Source organism: Brassica rapa, chromosome A02 (genome assembly GCF_000309985.2).
Source record: "Brassica rapa cultivar Chiifu-401-42 chromosome A02, CAAS_Brap_v3.01, whole genome shotgun sequence".
NCBI classification, from domain to species: Eukaryota; Viridiplantae; Streptophyta; class Magnoliopsida; order Brassicales; family Brassicaceae; genus Brassica; species Brassica rapa.
The window spans coordinates 29,431,083-29,440,256 of record NC_024796.2 but is presented as its reverse complement, the minus strand read 5'-3'; the positions used below and the strand labels follow the sequence as shown (position 1 = coordinate 29,440,256).

Here is a 9,174-nt window from a genome sequence, read left to right as displayed (position 1 = left end):
AATTTATAGTTGGTTTATTATTAATGTAAATAATTAAATATGTTATATTAACTAATTTTAATTGGTCACTTGTTCCGGTTAATAGATTAGATTATACTCGATTAGATAAGTAACCCTAGGGTTAACTTATTGCTGCTGTAATTTTCTTCGGTGGTGGTGTTATTTTATTTATTAACTGTTTTCATAACTCTTGCCTTAATAAACCCTTGCCGTGTTTGCTTCTTCTCTTTTTTTTTTTTTTTTTTGTAACTGAAGTTTGCTTCTTCTCCGATGGCCAGTTCTAGCGAGGAAGCTAATTTATTGGGTAAGCGAAAGCCGGAAGATGGTTTGCTGACCGAACCGGTTCTGAAGAAACATAAAGAAAAATCTGAGGAGAAGGAGATCGAAGAAGCAAGGTTTGAGCTGCTGTTGTCTGATATTGAGGCTGCTACTTCGGTATATAATTTTCTGGTAGTTAGAATATTTTTGTATATATGATTTTATGTTCTTTAGTTAAGTATATTGCTTTATGGCCAGGAGACAACGAAAGGATTTGCTGTTGAGTCTAATTCAATCTCAGTCGAAGGACTTGATGAAACACCTGCCGTAAGTATATTCTGATGTTTGTTAGATATTTTTTCAGTTAAGCATCTTCTTGTTATTCTCAAAATCCTGTTCCAATCGCAAACAGGAGACAGAACCTATTCAGGAACCAAAAAAGACGCTCTTTGTTTCTCATCTCCCTGCCTACACTAAAATATCAGATATGTAAGAAGAATCACCTTCTTCACTTTCCACTTACTACTCGGGAGCTAAGTTATATTTTTCTGATGATGCCTAACTGATATGTTTTTAATTCTCTCAGCGTCTGTTTCTTCCAAAACGTTGGACAAGTTGTTCGTGTTCGACTTGTCGTCGACAACCGGGGCGTTTTCATGGGCGATGCCTTTGTTGAGTTTGCTTCTAACGACCAAGCAAACAAGGTGATGAGACTAACTGATTATGATCATTTGAGAACTAGTTGTTTTACTCGTGTGATAACTGATTTTTTTTAATGCTCTAGGCACTGAAAGAAAAGAAGTGTGATAAGTTTAAGAACTGGCGCAAAATTGTTCTTGGTGTGGCTGATAAGGGAGAGGGAGCTCCATTCTTTCCACCCAAGTAAATACTCATTTAATTTTATTTTTTTTTGTTAACACTATCATTGCTAAGTGCTTTTATGCTGATTAACACTATTACTTTTTTTTTCTTTTTGTTCATTAGGTATTGCATAGATCACAAAGTTTGGTAAGTGATTTTTCTATTTGCCTCTTGAGAAGTACTATTTGGAGAGATCACCAGGGAATTTTCATGTATTCCAGGTACCTCGAAGATGACGAAGACTACCTTCAACAAGAAGTAGAGGAAGATGAGGACTACCTTCAACAAGTAGAAGAAGAAGATGAAGATTACCTTCAACAAGTAGAAGAAGAAGATGAAGACTACCTTCAACAAGAAAGCCTTCCCATTGAAGAAGAAGATGAGACACCTCCCAATGCTGAGGTACCATGAGCCTACTTTTTGTTGTTAAGACCTTTTTTCTCCTTAAAGAGTCCTGCTAATTAACACACTTGGCTGTTAAAATTCAGGAAGATTCCGTACTCTTCATTGCCAATCTGTCTCCACAAACAACTAAAATATCACATATGTACGTATCACTATACATTTCCACTTTTTGTTCTCTGTGTTATTTTTTTCTATGACTGATGATTATTATTTTTTTGCAGCATCAAGTTCTTCAAATATGGTGTTGTTAGTGTGCGATTTATTGTAAACCGCCAGCGTAAGCATTTGGGTTATGCCTTTGTTGAGTTTGTTTCTCCTGAACGAGCTAATTTGGTGAGTACTTTTTCTCTTTCTTATGTATTAATTATGAAATAAGTATTAAATCAAATTTTTTTAAGTATTCAAGTATCTTTTGTACTTTAGGCGCTGAAAAAGAAGAATGGTGAATACTTGCACGATCATGAGATTTTGTTGATGAAAAGACTTGAGGTGGACACTCCCCATTCTGCTGAGGTATCTCTTATTATTCATCAAAATATGTCACGCTTACCTTTTTGATATCACAACTGTTGCCTCAATGTCGAAAGATGAGTTGTCACGTTAAGGCCTTTCGTGCTAACACACTTGGCTTTTAAATCCAGACAGTTGTCAGTGTAAGAGATAAGACGCTCTTTGTTGCCCATCTCTCTAAGCAAACTAAAATATCAGATATGTAAGTAGCACCTAAAATTTCTTCTTCTTTTTCGTCCTTGGATCAAGTTCTTCATGACTGATATGTATTATTAATCATCCTCCATTTTTACTTACAGCATCAATTTCTTTAAAGATGTTGGAGAAGTTGTTCATGTTCGTCTTATGGTAGGCAAAGGTACCGGTCTGATGGGGTCTGGCTATGTTGAGTTTGCTTCTGCTGCCGAAGCTGAGAAGGTGAGAGAGTGTTTTATAGTAATAATAATGAAAATTATTTTACTTGTCATTTGAAAAAGTAGTGTATAGTTATTATTAAATCCTATTATTAGTTATTTTGAAGTACGATTACTGATCAAATCGTTTTTTCTTTCGAATGCTGGAGGCGATGGAGAAGAAGAACGGCAAATATTTAAACAGACGCAAGCTTTATTTATCTTTCGTTAAGGAGCCTTCACGATTCAAGTAAATTGTTATGAAGATTTGTTTATCTAACTTATTGCTAGAGTTTTGATGCCATTACAGAAACTAATGCTAATATATTTGTTAATTAGGTATTGCATAGATTACAAGGTTTGGTAAGTTATTTAACTATTTACATCTTGAGTTGAGTTTTTTGTAAATTTGGAGAGATCACATGGTTTTTTTTTTTTTTGATATTCCAGGTTCGAAGACTATGTTCAGCGAGAAAACCTTCTGCTACAAGAAAATGCATCAATGGAAGGACTTGATGAAACTCCAGACTTTGTTGAGGTAACTCTTGTTATTATCTTCAAGAATTTGTCTTTTTTTTTATTATAAATTGAAGTTCATTTTTCCTTACAGTATTACTACTAACACACTTACTGTTAAAAATTCAGGAAGTTTCATCGAGTAAGAAGACTCTCTTTGCCGATATCTCCCATAAAAAAATCGTGCGTTTTAACATACCAAATATGTAAGTAGTTCCTTTGATTCAGCTCTTTTTCTTCTTGAGAGCAATTTTTTTTTTTCATTTTATCTCTCCATATTTACAGCATCAGTTACTTCGAAGATTTTGGAGAAGTTGCTAGTGTTAGACTTATTGTAGACCGCCGGGGCATATCTTCGGGCTGTTGCTGTGTTGAGTTTGCTACTTGTACCGAATCAAATAAGGTGAGAATCATTTATAGTAACAATGAAAAGAATTTGAAGTATATAATGATGCAAGTAGTTTTTCTGAAAGTTAGGACTGCTGATTAAATCTCTTGTACTGTAGGCTATGCGAATTAACCAGCATGTTAAGGGGATTTTTGTCAAGATGCTTGAGATAGCTCCATACCCTTTCCGACCCAAGTAAGTTGATTTTCCATGTTGTGGAGTTTTGTTTCTCTAAACTTAATGCTGTATTTTTGATGAATGCTATTGTTTTTTGTTTGTTTGTTAATTAGGTACAACCTTACCGACCTTGCAGAGAAGCTTTGGTAAGTGATTTATAACTATTTACCTTCTGAGTTTTGTTATCAAGAGCTGGTATATATGAGTATGACAAGGGGGTTTTGATATATTCCAGGTACGAAGACGAGCTTAGACGAGAAGGCTTTGGTTTGCCGACCAGACCAAAGCCGGAGAAAGAGCCCTGCGTCGTTCGAAAGACTACCTTCTGCGGTCAGAGGATTACCTTCTCTGACGAAGACTAATAGAAGAAGATGGTGATGCTCTTTGGTGTCTATAACTTATGATACAATGCAACTTGAGTTGATTAATCATCTTTTTTTAGGTTCTTTGTTTCTCAATGGAAAAGGAATTTTTATTGATATGTTTGAGACATCAAAAAGAACATGTCAATCTTGTAGTTCATATCTCTTCTGCTTCTTGTCTCATCAAACACTCACTTAAAATATTACAAGCCTTGCTTACGAAGTTAGTCCGGTGGGAGCTTATGGTTGCATCAAATACCCATCGGCCATTAAGCTTTGGATCAGAGTCATGACAGAGCAAACTATCACGTCCTCTTGATTTGAAAAAAATTACAGGTTCAAAATGACAAAAGAAAACTACTTAAGCTAAAGTCGTAACCAAGGCATTCTCCCACTCACAAGTGAATCTTAATTTTAAACAGCAAAAAGCAACTTCAGCACATGTCCGAAACACTCCAAGGTTCAAACACAACACACGAAAAACATAATCAAATACATAAATTCCACGTCAGCATTTTGCTGATTTATTATCAACAAAAAAGCAATTATTATTACGATAAACACTAACGAAACTGGCTCAAGCAAACCCGTTACCATTAGCATGACCATGACCATGACCATGACCATGACCATGACCATTGCCATTGGTGATCTTGTTTCCATCTTCTTCCACATCGATGAGTAAAAACTCTTTGCTCTTCTCTAGCTTCTCCATGACACGTGCTTCGAGAGTAATCTCCACATCGATGCTCACACCTCCAGCTTTCCCGGGGTACAAATACATCATCCCATTAAACCGGTTATTCGAACCGCTCCTAACCGTTTCCGGTTTACCCCACCCGAAGTCCACTTCGTAGACCTTAAACCTCGGAGAGCTCCCAACCGCCACGCAGTTCACTCCCGCGTCCTTAAACTGAAATATCTTCGGCGCCTTCTCCCACTCCTCGTTCCGCGCGTCTACCACACGCGCGTCGTGAGCAACTATCGCTTTCTGCACCACCGCAGCTCCGAACTCCGGCCCGTGCGCCGCCAGCAGCCCCGCCGCCGTCCCCGTGAAGATGGCCTGGATCATGTTCCCGAAGTACTCCTCCGGCATCGGCGGGTCAACGCGGCGGCGGCAGTCGGCGAAGACGGTGAAGACGGTTATGTCTTCCGGTTTGAGCCCACGCGCGAGGGTGACGTGGCGCCATATGTGGGATGTCAGGGACTGGAAAGTGGAGAAGGGCTTTGAGCCGTCGGATGGGACGACGGAGTTGGCTCTTGACTTGATCGTGTGGATGGCGGAGTCTGAGAACTTGAAGACTTTCTCTACAAGCTGCGGCGGTTCCGCCGCGGCGTCGCCGTTGGAGGACGCGTTGGGGTCCTTCGGGGAAGCGAGGTCGAGCTTCACGCGCGTGTCACGTGCCTTTGCTCGGTCGAGGAAAGGTTGGGTCGAGATGGTTTGGGCTCCACGGCAGATCTCGGCCCATGAGCTCATGAAGTGCCATGTGGCAGTTCCGTCGAGGACCGCGTGGTTGAAAGCTAGGCCCATTGCAAGCCCATCTTTAAGCTTGGTCACCTGTTTGCGGAACAGAATAAAATTAAAGAATGGAAAAGCATACATGTATTAATGACTAGTGACTACTCTAACGACCACACCTGTTTTCAAAAGCCTTAAATTTTTAATTGGACGATAGTCTCGAGACCAGAAAATAAGCAACAGAAACAATGACTACTCCAACGACCACATCTGTTTTGTTTTCAAAGGGCTTTACATTAAGTGCACATTAAAGGCCGTATTGAATTTAAAAGAGCATCGGATGATAGTGAAAGTATTGTATACATGCAAATACGTATACGTATGAGTACGATGTATAAACATTAAGGTTCATTCATACTAATTTGCAACAATCGCACCTATATATATATATATATGACTTCATGTTTTGTCGTACATGACTACATGCATGCCTACATATATACCAATCTGTAGTAGTTACCATCCATAAAATTGTTACTGGTCAGTCATTTAATGTTACATTTAATTGCTGTGCCACTTAAAATTTTCATATACATGTTGAAATGCATTTTCAAACCGAATTTTTCATTTCATTAACTGCAATTTCTGACTTATTATTGTATAAACTTCATGTAGATAAACATACACTAATTATACAAGCAAATTACAAATACTGAGATTTAGTTGTGTCCGATTCAACGTCGTCCAACCAGAGACATCGCCACAGATGTGTATTATAAGCCTAACATTTGCATGTTAGCTTTTGATATACATATAAATATATACTCCCTCCGTTTTTTAATATAAGTCGTTTTACAGTTATGCACGTAGATTAAGAAAACCATTAATTTCTTATATTTTCTAAACAAAAACATCATTAATTATTTACCTAACCACAATTCAACCAATAGAAAAATATAAGATATATTACCATTGGTCATACAACTTTAATTATTAATAAATTTTACATAGAAAACCGAAAACGACATATAATTTGGCACAAAAAAATTTCTCTAAAACGACTTATAATAAAAAACGGAGGGAGTATTAGATATTAAAAATTACAAAGTTATATCAAAACCAATATTCTTTTTCTTTCATATATGCATGCCAAGGTGGGGTTTCACCCGTTGAATGCCATTTACTTTCCCTATACTTTGAAAATAATTAATGTCAACATTTTCTGATGGGCTAGCTGGAAACATGCACAGCCACTTTTATGTACTAATTCGTTAGTTAATTAGTTTTGTTTTTTCTTTGGAGCTTACAGACGAATCAAATGTATATGGATCTATCAGTTTTGTAGGTCACGTGATGTTTGTCTTTTTTCTTTTTCTTTTTTGGGGCAAACACGTGATGTTTGTCTTTAAATGGTCATTTTATTTAAGTATTCTCCATTATTATTTTTAATGGTCGCTTGTGAAAACTATACACCAACCGAAGTTATTTTAGCTAAAATCAATGTACCACATAACACACATCAAAGTTCAACGAACAACCACATAGAGATGGCTATATTATCAGATATTTATGAAATAATCCTGATTTGTATAATCTAATTCGATCTATCTTATTTCACGTTATATTGCTTTTCTCTGCCACCAAGATTTGTATATCTAATTCTATTTTATTTCACGTGTACGAATAAACAAGATAAATGACAAAAAGCTAGCATGTGGCGATAGAATAATGTATATAAATTAAATAATTACCTGGACAGCAAGAAGAGGCCTGCGAAGTCCTTCCAAGTTCAAGATTCCGTTGTACGGAACCAACTCCTTGAACTGAGCTGTCCCGTCCTCAGCCGTGAGATCATCGACGCTGATGTCAACAGCATCAGCAACCGAGAACTCCACGCCGTTGATCTCTTCTTCGTCAGCGTCGTACTCAACTCGGAAGACCCCGTCCTCGTCCTTGGCCAGCTTACCGGCAAGCTGATAGAAGTCTTCAAGAACCGAACCCAAACTATCCTTGAGCTTCTCCACGACATTGTTTTGGAAAGTGGGTTCCTCGAGATCTAGAAGGTTCTCGAACTTGTAGAGCAGAAACTTCTGGTTGTAGTAGAAAGCTAGGTAAGGAAGATCAAATGTGGTGAGCTGGAATTGTTTCTTCCCTAGTATTGGCTTGTTTGGTTGCACATGTGTTTTGCTACTTATCTTTATCTTCATGGTGAAAAAGAGATTTGTTAATCAATGTACTACTTGTGATGATCACAATAATATATTAGCAATCTTTTTTTTTTGGGTGTGAGATTATAATGTGGTGCATGAAGTAAGAACTAAAGACTGCTTTATAGAGACGTACAGTGTGTAGTTGGGTTAGGCATTTAAGGTTTCGTGGAAGTAGTTGCGATTCATTTAATGACTCAATTAAACTCTATCTCTCTCTTTAAATTTATTTGCACGAATTGAAGTTAAGTTAGGGACCTTAGGGTTTTTGGGTAGAGAAAAGAAACAAAATAATCAATGTAATGATGCTATATGTGTTATTAAAACTGTAGGACACACTACGAACGCCGATAAAGATGGTAAATATGCTTAAAATTAGTCGACCAAAACAAACGTATTCTTTATAGATCCTACCTGGATTTACAAATTAAGATCCGAAGCTAATGATTTTTTTATCTTTTCAAGGCATAAGTTTTAATGGTTTGGATTACTCATATGAAAATACCTCATCTAAACTGTGCTTTGGGACATATTAACGTCTCTGAACTTTACACATGCCCAAATACTTTACTAGGCTTATAGGACTATACTTCCCATATTTAATTAGTAGGTAAGTGGAGCTGTGGAAGTTGGACAGCCACTTCTCCGGCTAATTAAATCTTATGGTTTGTAATTATTGTAGATAATTACCTGAATCAACGATGTCTAGTTTTAAAACAAGACAATAACATTCGACAATAAACTACTCCGTAAAACAAGAAGACAATCATAACAAGTACAAGGGTTAAAAAATAAGTGTGATGTGTTGTGTTGTATTTCTTTTGGGTAACATGTCATATTTTATATATTAAAACAGAAGTCACAACTTTGATTCATGTGTGATTTTTTTAAAAAATGGACTTAATGGACCTATTCATAAAAATTTATACTATATTTTAATTCAGATTAATAATAAATATAATTTTTAAAATATTTTAATCATAGTATCTTTTGATATCTTTTCATTTTAAATATAAATATATTTATTTTAAAATTCTAATAAATCTGTTTAAAAAGATTTTTACAAGATCTTCATTTTTTGAAATTATATTTAAATATTTTCACTAATTTCGAAATTAGTTTAAAATATTATTATACATTAATATATTCAGTTATATAAAATGAAAAATAAAAAAAATCTATAACATTTTAGTTATTATATAATCATAATCAATCATATTAAATTAAAATTATTATATTGAGCTAAATATAATAAAATTGTATTAAATTTATATATTTATATATTTTATTTTCGCAATTATAAAATATTTATGTTCAAAAATAAAATCTAATATGTTGGTAAGATGGGTTAACATTATCAAACTATATAATACAAGTATAAAAATTAACATGTATTTCTTTAAAGTTAATAATATAAAATCTTTGTGACTACTTTAATCATAATATATTTTCATTTTAAATATAATATATATTTATATATTATATTTTAAAAATTCTAATAAATCTGTGTAATATTTAAACAATAACTTAATGTATTTTAAGTTATCGTTTAGAAATGAAAATAAATAAATTATATCCTATTTTATCTACTTTTATAGTCATGATGTTAAAATATAATTATTATACTAAAATAAATATA

General features: G+C 35.1%; 2 protein-coding genes across 4 annotated transcripts; one reads left to right on the top strand and one right to left on the bottom strand.

Annotated features, from left to right (window-relative positions):
- On the top strand, positions 1-4,029 carry LOC103854879. 3 transcript variants are annotated; one of them, XM_033284492.1, is made up of 20 exons: positions 1-450; positions 520-585; positions 671-747; positions 845-962; positions 1,043-1,140; positions 1,243-1,266; positions 1,341-1,521; positions 1,608-1,666; positions 1,746-1,857; positions 1,948-2,037; positions 2,166-2,236; positions 2,334-2,451; positions 2,597-2,676; positions 2,766-2,789; positions 2,877-2,964; positions 3,072-3,148; positions 3,228-3,345; positions 3,449-3,525; positions 3,621-3,653; positions 3,743-4,029. In XM_033284492.1, the coding sequence occupies exons 1-20, from the start codon at positions 271-273 to the stop codon at positions 3,867-3,869; spliced, it is 1,818 nt and encodes a 605-aa protein (XP_033140383.1). In that variant the 5' UTR covers positions 1-270; the 3' UTR covers positions 3,870-4,029. The 3 variants fall into 3 exon arrangements, with proteins under 3 accessions (XP_033140383.1, XP_009130096.1, XP_009130095.1); XM_009131848.2 differs by having other exon boundaries at positions 13-435; XM_009131847.2 differs by having other exon boundaries at positions 13-435; positions 517-585.
- A 209-nt stretch (positions 4,030-4,238) lies between these two features.
- On the bottom strand, positions 4,239-7,651 carry LOC103854880 (BAHD acyltransferase DCR). The gene is made up of 2 exons (XM_009131849.3): positions 7,080-7,651; positions 4,239-5,427 (listed from the first exon to the last, which is right to left on the bottom strand). The coding sequence occupies exons 1-2, from the start codon at positions 7,533-7,535 to the stop codon at positions 4,447-4,449; spliced, it is 1,437 nt and encodes a 478-aa protein (XP_009130097.2). The 5' UTR covers positions 7,536-7,651; the 3' UTR covers positions 4,239-4,446.
- Between the last annotated feature and the right edge of the window lie 1,523 nt (positions 7,652-9,174).

Coding starts and splice junctions, on each gene's coding strand:
- LOC103854880 (XM_009131849.3), bottom strand. CDS start 7,535: ATGAAGATAAAGATAAGTAGCAAAACACATGTGCAACCAAACAAGCCA. Junction 5,428..7,079: donor GGCCTCTTCTTGCTGTCCAG/GTAATTATTTAA, acceptor TTCCGCAAACAG/GTGACCAAGCTTAAAGATGG.
- LOC103854879 (XM_033284492.1), top strand. CDS start 271: ATGGCCAGTTCTAGCGAGGAAGCTAATTTATTGGGTAAGCGAAAGCCG. Junction 1,267..1,340: donor TGCATAGATCACAAAGTTTG/GTAAGTGATTTT, acceptor CATGTATTCCAG/GTACCTCGAAGATGACGAAG. Junction 3,346..3,448: donor CTTGTACCGAATCAAATAAG/GTGAGAATCATT, acceptor CTTGTACTGTAG/GCTATGCGAATTAACCAGCA.